The following is a 14,739-nucleotide window of genomic DNA, read 5'->3' as shown; positions in this document are numbered from 1 at the left end:
TGCTAGAGAAACAGGACCACCTATGGAGAAGAAAGATGAGACTTACGGATTTGTTTTCTGACTTGCTCTCCTTTATTCTTCATATTTTAAATCTATTTCTCTCTTGGTAGAGATTAAAGAGAACTCTTTAAAATTTATCTGTCTCAGAGCAAGTTTCTCTGTCTCACTCCAGATCAGTGAAGAAATGAAGGTCACTGAGAATAGGATTTGTAAAGGTCAGCTTATTAGAAGATGCTCAAACTTGACATAAACATTTCATTTGTGAAGAGTTGGCATTTTACTCCTAATCACTGCAGGATCATGTACAGAACATTTTTTTCTTTCTATTATAATTAGCATAATTATGATTTGGCTTTTAAAAAATTTCTTAGCAATTTATTTTTTCCCTCAGTGGGTCAAATTACTCAGCCTTTGTACCTACAGAAAATTAAAGATAGTTAACCTGAAAAATTGAGCTATTTTCTGTCAGTGAGGATTAATTCTCTATTTTAGCTGGCAGAGGGTGTAAGGAATCAAGCTATTCTTACTTTCAGTAGATTTGAGACAGCTTTAAAACTAGAAAGAAAATTATCTTTGAAGCCAGGCATGTGTAGCACACCTGTAATCCCAGCACTCTGAGAAGTTGGAGAAGGAGGAACACAAATTTGAGAACAGCCTGAGCAACTGAGCAACTTAGCAAGACCTTGTATCAAGATAAAACATAAAGACAAATTTCAGTGAGCAGCAGTATGGACCAGAGCATTGTGGCTTCAGGAAGGTGCAGCCAGGACCTTGGCCCAGCCTCAGCCACTTGGGCACACAGACCCAAGTCCTCCCTGTAAAAGAACTGCAGGGGTACATAAGCACCAGCCAGAGGATTGCACCAATAGCATTGGTAAGTGAGCAGAGAGGTAGCCAGAAGCCTTCTCAGACCCAAGGGATTGGGGTGCACAGCCCTCAGCCAAAGGCCCTCCTAGACAACATCTACATAGGTGGGCAGGCCCTAGCCAGAGGCATGCCTAGATCCCAAGTCTGCACAGGCCCCAACTAGAAGACTGCCCAGACAACAGATCAGCTCAGGGATCCAGACGGCAACCATTGTGAACCTAGGAATTGGTATACTGCTGCGCATCAGAGAAAAGGCCATTCTGTGGCTTGCTAAGATTTGAAGACCACTGGGTAAACAAAAAGTGGCCTCAACAAGAGCACAGCAGGCTACATCTGTTAAAATGAGAAGACATAAACAAGTCTCAAAAGCACACTTCCAGATCACCTAAGGCAACCCCAAATGGCAAGGAGGTGGAAAATCTGATACTCAACCTCCTGGGTTCCCTGAACTGGCACTGAAAGAGGACCTGGAAAAAATGAAGTCAGAAATAATTTCTCAGATAACAACAGAAATTTTGCCAATGGTTCAAGACAGGATTAATAAATCTAGAACAGAGAGAGAGAGAGAGAGAGAGAGAGGACCTGAGAAATATGATGAAATCCCAAGATGGGAAATGAATGTACTCCATAAAACAGATGGTATAAACAGATTTCCAGGAGATTAAAAACTCCATTGAAAATTTACACAACAGAATGAGCCAGTGTGAAGGACTGAATTTCAGATGTAGAAGATAGGATTACATATAATGACCAGGAAAAGAAAAATTTTCTTAAAAAGAGTAAAGGACCATGAGAAATCACTCCAGCAGCTACTAGAAGATGCAAAAAAGAATAACATAAAACTGATCAGAATCAGGAAATGAAAAAACTGTTCACAGATCTAATGGCAGAAAACTTTCCAAGTAGGGAAAAAGAACCTGACATACAGATAAGTGAGGTATATAGGACTCCAAATAGCCATGATGAAAAAAAAATCTACACATACGCATGTAATAGTTAAGATTCCAGAAACCCAACAGAAGAACAAAATTCTACATGCACTTAGAGAAAAGAAACAAATTACATACAAAAAAGAAAGCACATCATAAAGACAGCAAACTTCTCAACATGAAAGCTAAAGGCAAGAAGAGCATGGAGTGCCACATTTGAAGCCCTAAAGGAGAACAACCTCCAACCCAGATTGATATGTATGCACTAAACTCTAGTTGGTCCAACTGTATAAAACAAATTCTAAAGCACCTGAAAAATTAAATAAGCACTAACACAATAGTAGTGGGGGACCACAACACCCCATTGTCATAAATAGATATATCAACCAGTCAAACAATGAAAAACAACATGCTAGAAAAAAATCAAACTGTTGAACAAATCAATTTAACAGATGCATAGTATTCCACCCTACAAAATCAGAATACATATTCTTTACAGCTACAGGATTCATTCCCCAAAATAGGAGACAAACTCACTCATAGAACATGTTTAAGTAAGTGCAAAGGAATTAAAGTGATCCCCTGTATGTTTTCAGACCACAGGATGATGAAATTACAGATCAATAGCAAGAGAAACCACAGAATTTCATAAATACAGGAAAATTGAAGAACACACTTTTGAATAACCAATGAGTCACACAGGAATTAAAGAAGAAATTAGTCAGTTTCTACAATTAAATGACAATGTCAATACAACATATGAGAATCTGTGGGACACAATGAAACAAGTCTCATGAGGGAAATTCAGAGCAGTGAATACTCATATTAGGAAAGAAGAGCAAGCTCAATTAAAAAAACTGATGCTGAACCTCAAGCTTCTAGAAAAAGAAGAGCAGGACAAACCCAAAGCTCATACAAGGGAGGAAATTGTAAAGACCAGAAAGAACAGACATCAGTGCAATGGAGACTAAGAGAACAGTACAAAAAAATCAATGGAGCCAAGAGTTTGTTCTTTGAAAAAATAAACAAAATTGAAAATTCCTTAGCCACCCTAATCCAAAAAAGGAAAGAAAAGGCCCAAATCTATGCAATTAGGAGTGAAAATTAGTAAATTACAACAGACCCAGCAGAACTCCAGAGGATCATCAAGACCTACTTGGAGAACATATATGCCAGGAAGATGGAAAATACAGAAGAAATGGACAGATTACTAGAAACATATAAATTACCAAAACTGAGTGAAGAAGCCCTAAACATTCTAAATGACCCAATATCAATCAGTGAAATTGAAAATGTAATTAAAAACTTACCGACTAAGAAAAACCTGGGCCCTGATGGCTTCACTGCTGAATTCTGAAAGACATTTAGAGAGGAACTACTGCCACTATTGTTTAAACTCTTCAAAGAAATGGAAAGGGAAGCAATACTCCCAAATACATTCCTGGAAGCAAACTTCACCTTGAGCCCCAAAGCAGAGAGAGACCCAAGTGAAAAAGAGAACTATAGGCCAATCTCACTGATGAACATGGATGCAAAAATCCTTGGTAAGATACTGGCAAATAGAATGCAGGAGGTCATTAAGAAAATCATACACTGTGGTCAAGTGGGATTCATCCCAGGGAAGCAGGGATGGTTCAACATACACAAATCAATAAATATAATACACTATATTAATAGAGCCAAGGACAAAGACCATATGATCATCTCAATAGATGAAGAAAAGGTATGTGACAAAATCCAAAATGCATTAACCATAAAGAAACACCTTGCAAAAAATTGGAATAGATGGGCTCTACCTCAATCTGATATAAGCCACTATGAGAAACCAACGGCCAATATCATACTAAATGGACAAAAACTGAAATCCTTCATGCTAAAATCAGGAACAAGACGAGGATGTCCACTATCAATCACCATGTTCAGTGTAGTTTTCGAAACATTAGCCACAGCAATCAGACAAGAGAAAGAAAATGAATGAAAATGGGAAATGAAGAAGTCAGATTATCATTGTCTGTAGAAGACATGATACTCTCTATAAAAAACCCAAGAACTCCACCAAAAGTCTTCTAGATTTAATCAAATTCAGCAAAGAAGCTGGATACAAGGCCAATGCACAAAAATCAACAGCTTTCCTGTACATGAAAAACAGACTCACTGCGAGAGAAGTGGGACAAACAATTCCTTTCACAGTAGCATCCAAAACATTGAAATAGCTAGGATTCCACCCACCAAAAGGAATTGAAGACCTCTACTCTAAAATCTGCAACACTTTGAAAAACGAAATTGACGATGGTATCAGAAAATGGAAAGCCATCCCCTGCTCCTGGGGAGGAAGAACCAACATAGTGACAATGGCCATACTTCCAAAACTGCTATCTAGATTCAATGCAATCCCAATTGAAACTTCAGTAGCATACTTCACAGACCCTGAGAAGGCAATCCAAAAATTCATTTGGAAGAAGAAGAGACCTAGAATAGCCACAGCCATTCTAAGCAACAAAGACAAGGTAGATACAATCCCTGACTTGAAACTACTACAAAGCTACTGTGATAAAACAAAATGGTACTGGCATAGAAACAGACCTGAGGACCAGTGGAACATATTAGAAGATGCAGAAAAAAGTCTAGACACACTCAGCCACCTCATTTTCAACAAAGGAGCCAAACACCCTCACTACAGGAAAGGTTGCCTCTTTAGCAAATGGTGCTGGAAAAACTGCTTTTCAATTTGCCAAAGATTAAAACTAGACCTGTTATCTCTCACCATGCACTAAACTAAAATCAAAATGGATTAAAGATTTAAATATTGAAACAGAAAATAAACCTGCTGGGAAAGAGGTTAGGTAGAACTCTTGAAGACATTGGGTAAGGAAATATTTTATGAACAAAACCTTAGTTGCCGTGAACTAACACAAACAATCAACAAGTGGGATCTCTTTTTATTAAAAAGCTTCTGTGCAGCAAGAAAAGCAGACAATAGTGTGAAGAAACAATCTACAATGGGGGAAAAACTTTTCAGCAGCTCTTCCTCAGACAAAGGTCTACTATCTACAATATATGTAAAGAACTAAAAAAGAATCAGACCTCCCAAATTTAAAGACGCAATCCAAAAATGGACATCTGAAATGAGCAGACATTTCTCGGACAAAGAAGTAGAAATAGCAAATAATCCTATGAAAAAATGATCAGCATCAATGGTCATTCGAGAGATGCAAATGAAACCAACACTGAGAGTCCACGTCACCCCAGAAAGAAAGGCTGCTATCCTGAAATCAATCAATAACAAATGCTGAGGAGCCATGGGGAAATGGCAACCCTGCTCCACTGCTGGTGGGAATGTAGACTGGTGTGACCTCTGTGGAAGTCAGTGTGGAGATCCCTCACAGAACTACAATTTCAGGTCCCATTTGACCCTGTATCCCCTTGCTGGTTATCTTTCCCAAAGAATTGAAAGAATCATACCACAATGATCTATGTGCACTCATGTTCATAGCAGCATAATTTGTGATAGTTAAAACTTGGAAGCAGCCCAGCTGCTCATCAACAAGGAGACTGGATAAAGAAAAAAAATTTTAAATAAAATGGACTACTACTCAGCCATAAAGAATGAGAACCTAGAGACATTTATAGCTAAATGGATGCACACTGAGCCGATACTCTTAAGTGAAATAAATAGGATGCATATGTGTAAATACCAAATAGTTTCTGTAGTGTGAGAAACTGCAAGTGTAAATAAGGACTAAGAGGTATGATAGATAATCTGACATAGGAAGAAAAGGTGTACCGGGGAAGGGGAAATGGGAACTGTATGGGAAAAAGAAAGATGGGAATGGAATTAACATGAGAAAAGAAAAAAATGGAAACAAAGTCTTTGTAGCTAGGGAAGTGTGAAGGGGTTGAAGGGAGGGAAGAGGAATGGGGAAAAAATAAGACCTATGATAGATTATATAAAGGTACAATTTTAGAGTGATGAGTGTCATCATATTGCACCTAAAATGTACTAATGAAATTAATTTTTAAAAACATTAAAAAAGAAGCTTGAGATATGGCTCAGTGTGAAGGTCCTGGGTCCAATCTTTAATACAAAAAAAAAAGGAAAGAGAGAGAGAGAGAGAGAGAGAGAAGGAAGGAAAGAAGAAAGGAAGGAAGGTACTCTGCCATAAAAAAGGATGAACAAGTCATCTGTAGAAAAATGAATGTATCTTGAGATCATAAGTTAAGTGAGATAAATCAGAAACACAAGCTTAATTATCACATGGTTTCTCTTATATGAGAAATCCAAAATGTAAATATATTAAAGAGCAAAATAAAGAATAATAGGTAACAGGGAGATAGATCTTTTGCAGTAGGGGAGGAAACTCACAGAGGGAAGGGAAAAGGGATTAAAAGGAATTAAGATGTGTTATATACATGTACCAAATCCATACATGAATGTAATCATTATGTATTGCAAAGACATATTAATACAAATAAAAATTAACAAAAGAGAGAAAATTATTTTTGAGAAGAAAAAGAACCCACCTGGGTACAATTTTTCCTCCTAAGCAGGAAAGAAAATTGTGCGTAAAGGAATATGGTAGTTTTCCATGTAACTGTGGTAGATAGATGGCAAGAGAGCAGTCTAGTCGACTTTCTATGTTTGTTTCATGACTCCCACTAGGTATTATCATGCTTTGGGACCCAATATCACAGAAAACTGCAAGTTTCATCATACCTTTTTTTCAAGCTGGAATTTTAGGGTGGGAAAGACTCGGCCATATTATCAGATAGCAGGGAAAATGGATAGGGAAAGATAACAACTCAAGTGGACCACTGGACAGTACCCTGAGTATGGACTGGTTCCAGAGCATAGGAACAAAATTTGTGTTTGCCCAGAGGAGGAAGAAGAAATTCTTTCTTGCAGATAGAGGGCGGGAGGTCAAGATGACTGGGATATGTTTAAGAATGCTGAGGCTAGGGTTGTGGGAGGCATCAAAGGGGCTGATCATGGGTCTGAAGGTAGAGATTTCATCCCTCTTGGGACTAGAATCATCTCAGCATTAAGCCGATTTCCTCCAGTGGCTGTTGGTTTACCTACCATTCTGAGACAGAAACTAGAAAGAATAACTCCATTGAGGGAGGCACAGGGATTGAACAACCGAATTACAAGTGGAGTAGTTCTGTCACCCACTAGTCAGTCTCCACATATAGGAAACAGTGTCAGCTCTGAACATCTGAAGAGACTTGTTGCTTCACCAACTCCAATTTCAGGACATTTTTGAAGTTAAGTCTTTGTACCTGTGTTGATCCTACCTCTCACTCTTCTAAGGAAGTGCAGTCACCCCTCTATGTCCATTAGTTCTGCATTTGTAAAATTTAACTAACCTTAAATTTTAAAAATTCAAAAAATGTCTTGCCCAACAAGTACAGACTTTTTTCTTGTTGTTATTCCCTAGATAATACAGTGCAACAACTATTTACATAATATTTACATTATGTTAGGTATCCAAGAGATCTAGAGATGGTTTAAAGTAATGGGAGGATGTACAGATGTTACGTGCAATACTATGCCATTTTATATAAAGGACTTGAGCATCTGTAACTTTGGAATCCCTAGGTGTGCTGAAGCCCATCCCCAGAGATAGGAGGAGGTGAATCTATTTCCTTTACAGCTTTGGTTATTACTTTGGCTGCTACCAGGAAAAGAAAGTAACTCCTTGTCCTTCACCTTTGCCTCAAACTTATTAAGAAAAAAGGGGCAATGGGCAAGTTGTACACCACGGAAGGTGTGGTACCTCCTACCCATGTCATTCATCCTGATCTTTCTTCCCCACAGATGGTCGGCTGTGACTATGAGATCGATTCCAATGCCACAGAGGACCGCTGTGGTGTGTGCCTGGGAGATGGCTCTGCCTGCCAGACTGTGAGGAAGATGTTTACACAGAAAGAAGGATCCGGTAATGAACAAATAAATAACTGAAGTGGTAGGGAGCTTAGCATGCAGTGTCAGAAAAGTAACTGATTCCTAGTTTTTGTTTTAAAGACAACAGCTTATAACTTTCAAAGAATTGAAACTGAAATATACACTCACTAATGAAGGAATATGAACTCCTTGGCAGTTTTTGAGAAAGGGTTTGATTGCTAAACAAATACAGGAAGTATCACGCCAACATGGAGGTAAGAATTAGCCTGGTGACTGTGCCTGGCAACAGTGATAAGAATGCAATACCTGGGAGAGAATCCTCTTTGAGAACAGGCATCATGAGAGGATCTTGGGCTGAATTACATTTGAACAGGCCAAGAACTAGAGGAACAAAGAAGCCAAAATCTGGGCGCAAAAGATGTAGACACAAGACCTGGTTCTGTATGTGAGGGTGGATAAACCAGCAGTGGATTTGCAGGCAGAAGGACTGTGCCTTAGGGCCAGCCATGGGAGAAGCAAGGTGGGATTGCTTCAGCTGTGTCTGATTTTCAGTTGTTCCCTGCAAGTGGGCTCCATTTAGTGGCTCCTTAAAACTATCCAGGCAGTCCTTCTACCTACCATCTCCCTTTTTACTCACACTTTACTGTTCAATTCCTATAAATATCCTTCATGAAATTTCTTCTTTGTGTAGCTTTGAGCGACCACAATCTTGGATGAAATACTAATAGGGTGTCGAAGAAGTGAAAGAAGGCAGGAAGGCAGCCAGGAAAGGATATATCATCAAGCCAGTGGCCACTGTAGGGGAGCTAGTGTAGAACTCATTACTGTGGTTTTATTTATTATTTATTTATTTATTTATTTATTTATTTATTTATTTATTTGGTACCAGGGGTCGAACTCCAGTCCTTGTGCTTGCGAGGCAGGCATGAGAACTACTGAGCTAAATCTCTGGCCTAGTGTAGAACTCATTCAGGTAAGTCTTCCCACCGCAAGAGAGAAGGAGACGGATAATATATCCATGTATGAAGGAGCCATGAATGGAAGTTGCTCCAGGAGAGTTGGGTTCCTAATTCTCTGGATTCTGTAGAAATGCAGATGGCAGGAATGGGGAGTGCAGTGTGCACTACAGCAATAGGCCCTAGAACGAGGCAGTATCTATTACCCAGAGGTGACACGCAGGACGGAAAGATGTGCCCGGTGTCTGATACAGTGAGGTACAATTTACCTAAGTCTGAGCAAAGCCAAGCCTTTCTGCTAGACATGCTTAAGGATGAAGTTACCAATTAGGTACCAAGAGTATCAAGTATGTTCTTCAATTGATTACCTGACCTATTACTTTCTCATCAACATAACAGTGGGTAATCTAAATTTGTTCAAATTCCACACCTATTTTTTTTACCTTTGACTACTGAACTACTAAAATTAAAGTTTGCAATTAAATTCTCTTCCTGCCCTTTGTTTTATTAGTATATATTAGTTACATAGAATGGATTTTGATTTTTAGAATTATCATTGGAAGATTGTATTTCCTGTTTTTGAGTGATAGCTTTATTAGGGATAAAATATATCTGACTTATTTGCTAGGGATATAAATGATAATTTATTTATGTCTTAAACTTATAATTAAGCATCTTAAGATGGCTAACGGCTTTTGATCTTTGTAAAGGTATTTGGTAGTTATTTTCTATTATGTAAATATAGTCTTATTTTCTTGAAAATTCACATTCATAATCGTGCTTCTACATTTAACCTCAGTTTCATTTTTCATCTCTAGGAATAAAATAGGGATTCCTCCCTCTGACTTCTGATAGGCTATGCTTCTAACCTTATGGTAACTACCTAGAAAATAAGAGTCGTACAGATGTGCGTGCAATTAAAATAGTTTTCATAGTCCCCTAGAGCTGGGCTTTAGGAGAAGGGCTAAGTTAGACTTTGAGATGATGAAGACTACTCAGGTTACCTGAGCACTGTCTAAGGTTCCAATTTCTCCATACTCTCCAGTAAGTGTTATTATTTGACTTTTTTGGCAAGTCTGGGGATTGAACCCAAGGCTGTTATGCTGAGCTACATCCCCAGCCTTTTTAATTTTTATTTTATTCTGAGACACTGTCTCATTAAATGGCTAAGTCTAAATCTGCACGTAACCTAAATATCCTCCACTTAACTTTCAAATATCTCAGGTCACTGGCTGCTAGTTTTGGGCTATTTTTTTATCTGCCCTGTTTTCTTTGGGAAGAGAAAAAGGAATCAGAAGTGGCTTGAACCTCTCTCCCACCCATCACTCATCTCAGAAATCTCAGTGCTACATGCCACCACTGAGCATTTGACATCTTTTTGTGCCTTTCTATTTCTAGTTCTCCTTCTACTCTTTACTACTCAGAGGACTCTGGTGATTCTTGGCATGCAGGGAATAGCCTCAGCTTTAGACAGTTCTGTCCCACCAGATTTCTCAGAGATTTTCTCTCAGAAAAGTCAGAGGATATTTTTTACTCTGAACTGCAGCATTTAGTAAAGAGATCTGTGTCCCGTGGACCCACAGGTCACTTGCCACCTCCCACCTTTGTAATTAATGCAGTTAGATTTAAAAAAAAAAAAGATGCTGGGTACCACCATCTCCTCATGCAAATGAAAACAAGAAGTGATGCAAAATATTATACAATGCAGTTAGATTGCACTGGAATAGTTGATTAATATGAAATCCAAAGTAAAAGAATTTACCCTCCTCCCTTCGAAGACATCTTATGTATAATTCTTTATATTTGCCTTCTTATACTGTTACCTTATTTCACCTCATGCTTCATTCATTTTCTCTAATACAATTGTTAATTGAAAATGGCATTTTCTTTCAGATTTATTCCCATCCCACTTGACTCCATTTTATTCATTTTATTTTATTCTGTGTTCATTAATTGCTCATATAAACAAAAGGGAAAAGTTTTTTCTTAAGATTGATTCCACATTTCTTTGATAGTTACTAAATCTGTAACTATTCTACAGTTATATTAAAGGAGTATCTGAGTCAGGTATCTCTCTCCTTGTAGTTCTGCTTTTCATTAGTTCTAATTATAACTCTTTTGCAACATGAACAGTTCTTTTGCGTAGTGATCACTGCCTGATTATGGCCCAAAATCAAAACTTTGCCATTCCCTGTTCACATATGTCCTAAAATATCCTTTTCTGTACTCTGGTTTCTCTTTAGATTGTATAAATCTTTTGCCTTCTACTATAATATTCTTTTCTCCTTTTCTCTCCACACAGAATCATGTTTTCTGTGATGGGTGGCATGTCAATGCATGTCGTAATTCTGTCTCCCTGGTGAAGACAGCATTGCACTTGCCCCCAGGTGCTCTTTGCTTATTTTAGGTCCTGATGGTGGATTTTTCCAGGACACGTATGCTTTGGTACCTAGTTATATGATTGTTTGAACATGGTTTTCTTATTCCAGTGCTCATTAATCAAGTCCCCGGGGCTTTATCTCCATTTATTGCTATGATATTGAAAGAACACTATATCTTCTGACTAAGAGAAGTAAGTAGCTATCTGGAAGCCTCAAAAATCAGTGAACTATGAGAACAGGTGCAGGCTGCCTGTGGTGGCAAAGTAACCGCTGTGATGCTATGGAAAGATGTTATGGAATTGAAATAGGTTTTGAGGAAAATGATTAGGTCCTTGTCTTGATGACTGTTGGTTTTAGAGAAGTCACCCTTTAACTTTAGAGGCCCCTTCTAACCCCAAGTGAAATCTTCTGTCTTCCCTCTCTTAACAGCCTGTGGGACAGTCAGGTCAGTGGACACAGGGAAGAGTTTCCAGGAGAAAGTATATCGACAGCCTCGTTGGAGTGCTTCAACAACTAAGTTCCTTCCCTTCTCTGTAGAGAAGGAATCTAGTTAGTAGGTTTGACACCATATATGAAATAGAACCATCTTGTCCTTGAAATATTGTCACACTTGGAGAATGTAAAGTTCATCCTATTGTGGATCCCATATTAGCTCCCATTTTCACTTGTTTGGCATCAAGAGATATTACCATGATTACAGTGACCAGAAGTCTCTCTCTCTCAAGTTAGAACTTAGACTCAGAGAACAGTATACTACACACACAGAGTAAGAACTGTCTCGTTCATTCGTTAACTCACTTATTACCTGAAATATATCGATGGAGCATTCATTGTGTTCTTGACATAATGAAGAAGATAACAAGACAATGACTCTTCCCACTGCCTTCTCTGTTTTGTATTATGAGATAACAAGCCCAGGACCTTACTCTGACATTTGACCCACAGGCAAAAGTTAAACAAGGAACCTACTTCAGGTGGAAGTTGATGGAGCATTGAGCTCTGCATTTTCAAGGGCATTCTGGGTGTATTACTCAGTGCTTTAACTTTTATCCTGATCTCCTGTGGCCCATTGTTTTTGGCCTAGAACGTGGTTCCCTTGTAGTTCCCTCAGCCTTAGTTTCCAGCCAGCCCTGGATTCTGTGTTATTCATCAGCCATAGTTTTAAATATCACCTGTTTCCTGATATTGTTTAGCATCTTGGACTTCTCAAAATCACCACTCTAGACTGCTCAGCTGGCCTCAGTTAGCTTCTTTAGACTTCACCATTTCCAAGCCCTATGACCCCTAAAACTAATTTCTGATCTGGTTCACACTGGCCTGCCGTGCCTGGGCAATTCTCTGAATGCTACGCATCTGCTTTTCGTATATTTTGTTCAACGATGTCAGTGAGAATCTTCTGCGCTATGTGTGATGGTCGTGTTTTAAAAACGGTTATGCGGTAGTCTATTGTATAAGCACATTACGCTATATCCATTCTTCTTTTTTTTTTTTTTTTTTTTTTTCTCTTTAAGTGTACTATTTGTTAGTAGGCAATCCTTTTAATTTTTTTTTTCTTTTTCCGGTACCAGGGCTTGAACTCAGGACCTTGCGCTTGTGAGGCATGCATGGTGCCACTGAGCTAAATCCCTGGCCCTCCTGGAACTCTTAAATGGGTACTTAGGTTGCTTAATGCAGTGCCCAAACTACCAGCCTCAATTCCTGCCTCATTTATTCATCATAACCAGAATGTTCTCAGACTTTGGTTTGAAAATATTTTTATCTAAATTAGACTAGTTAAGATGTAAAATGATCTTGAAACAATATATAGAAACATATTCTCATATATTTAGTACATTTTTGCATAAAATAGTTATTATAATTCTAAGTATAATATTTAACTAACCCAGTTTCCTCTGACACTGAACATGTAATTTTATTTTCATTTGTTAAACATATTAAGGAAAAGAATCTGCAGTTTAGAAAACAGAAAAAGAACAACAAAAGTACCTGTTCTACAAACACTTCCTGGCAAAATCTGTAAGCTTTAGAATAGGAGAGTCTTGAAGTGGAGTAAAGGAAGCCGCTGCCTGCAGTTACATTTCTGACCAACTGGATCTCTCCTGCTGGTGATCCTGTGTGTTTATGTGCTTAATTCTTGAAGTATTGCCTGCATAGTTCCTGTCACTCATCTACTTTGTGAGCAAACAAAGTTCACATAGTGTTAGGAATTGACAACAATCACAATTATGCTGTTACTGCCTGACCAATCCCATAAGAATGCACTCTGGAATTTTCGTTGGAGCTATGAAGGGTCTGTGACAAACTGAAGATTTTAAGTGAGTGGAACTCACCAAGGACACCACCAAAGAGGCAGGAGGAGCTGTGCCAGCAGTGTGTAAACTGACTGGCCAGTGGGCAAAAGAAGACACTTTCAGAAAGAAATGTCATGGCTTCTAATCTCCAAGTTACTCCTGTACTGTACCTAAGGATTCAGTGTATTTGCTGTTCATTTAAGAGAGAGCAGAGAGCATGCTATAGTTTTAGGTTTTTAATCAAAGAAGGTCAGTGCCTTAGGAAGACTTCACCAGCAAAATACAAAATTGCCTGGCACAGGAAAATCCAGTGCTGGAGCCATAAAAGTAATCCAAGTTTAGTCAGTCTTTAGGGGCTAAAGAAATTCATGCGAAGAAGATGAGAATCACACAAGAAAACATTTCAGATAATTTGAGGTAGAAGGTAGTATGTAATGATAAGTGAGAACACAGCTTTCTTGAAACCAAAATGACCCATTCCTTGAAGACTCTTCAGTACCCTGTTTCCCAGGAGACTCGATAGAAGGAGTGCTGGGAGCCAGAGAGGGGCTGGGCCCTCACCTTGAGCGTTTTCATATCCAAAGGGCTGCAAATCATTCAGCGTTTAGGGCTCTAGCTCTTTGTTCTAGAAGCATTTAGGGGCAGGAAACCAACATCAACATCTATTCCTTCTCCTATGTTTCTTTTTCACTGGCTTCTAGCAAAACAGTTGTGCTTGCTCACTTAGGGTTACAAGATTCTGGTACCTTTCCAACCCTCTTTTGAAATAATTGAAGCTAAAGCTCTAAGTCTAGTGCAAGGCAATTCAACTTCTCAAAGATCTTCCAGGCGTATTTATTTTTATTTGTTTTTCCTTCTTCACTATATGATTTGTGAGCCTGTTAAATACAGATCTGTGTCTGAGCCTGACACCCACTTGGTACTGCTCTTGAGCCAGGAATCAAAAGATGGATAAGGCTTTCCCAGGAACCCTGTCACATAAATCATGAGATCTTGGCTTCCAGTGAGCCTTGTCTTTCTGCTACAAACAAACAGACAAGCTGGAAGTTGCAGATAAATTGCCCAGGCTTGGTAACATACCATTTAGTGATTACATTTTTATTAGAAGTGACAAACATTGGAGAACGAATATGTCAGTGGGTCAAATCCTTTTGTGGGAACTCCAAAGAAAAGTTGAGTAAGATGTATATTAGCATGTGGTATCATGACCATGGTATTCATTGTATCTCTTACTCCACTGTCTGTGGAAATGAGGTCAATCTTCCAGCACTTCCTGAAAGACCTTGAATGTTCATTTAGCTCAAAAAGCTAAGGATTGGGATAGTGATGGAGCTTTTTCTCCAGGAAGTCTCCATGAACTCAGAGTCTCTTTCTTTGAAGTCAAGAATATATTTTCCTTCTTCCCCACAAACT

At 38.6% G+C, this 14,739-nt stretch overlaps 1 protein-coding gene across 1 annotated transcript in view; it reads left to right on the top strand.

Annotated features, from left to right (window-relative positions):
- The window catches only part of Adamts12 (ADAM metallopeptidase with thrombospondin type 1 motif 12), a 184,440-nt gene that overhangs the window by 88,048 nt on the left and 81,653 nt on the right, over positions 1-14,739 (top strand). The window contains exon 13 of the mRNA XM_010607722.3: positions 7,612-7,732. Within this exon, the coding sequence (XP_010606024.3) occupies positions 7,612-7,732 (121 nt within the window). The remainder of the gene's footprint in view (positions 1-7,611; positions 7,733-14,739) is intronic.

This window comes from Fukomys damarensis, unplaced genomic scaffold (genome assembly GCF_012274545.1).
Source record: "Fukomys damarensis isolate Sample0158 unplaced genomic scaffold, DMR_v1.0_HiC HiC_scaffold_1, whole genome shotgun sequence".
NCBI classification, from domain to species: domain Eukaryota; kingdom Metazoa; phylum Chordata; class Mammalia; order Rodentia; family Bathyergidae; genus Fukomys; species Fukomys damarensis.
Note: the sequence above shows the minus strand (reverse complement) of the source record. Positions and strands in the feature narration are given on the sequence as shown.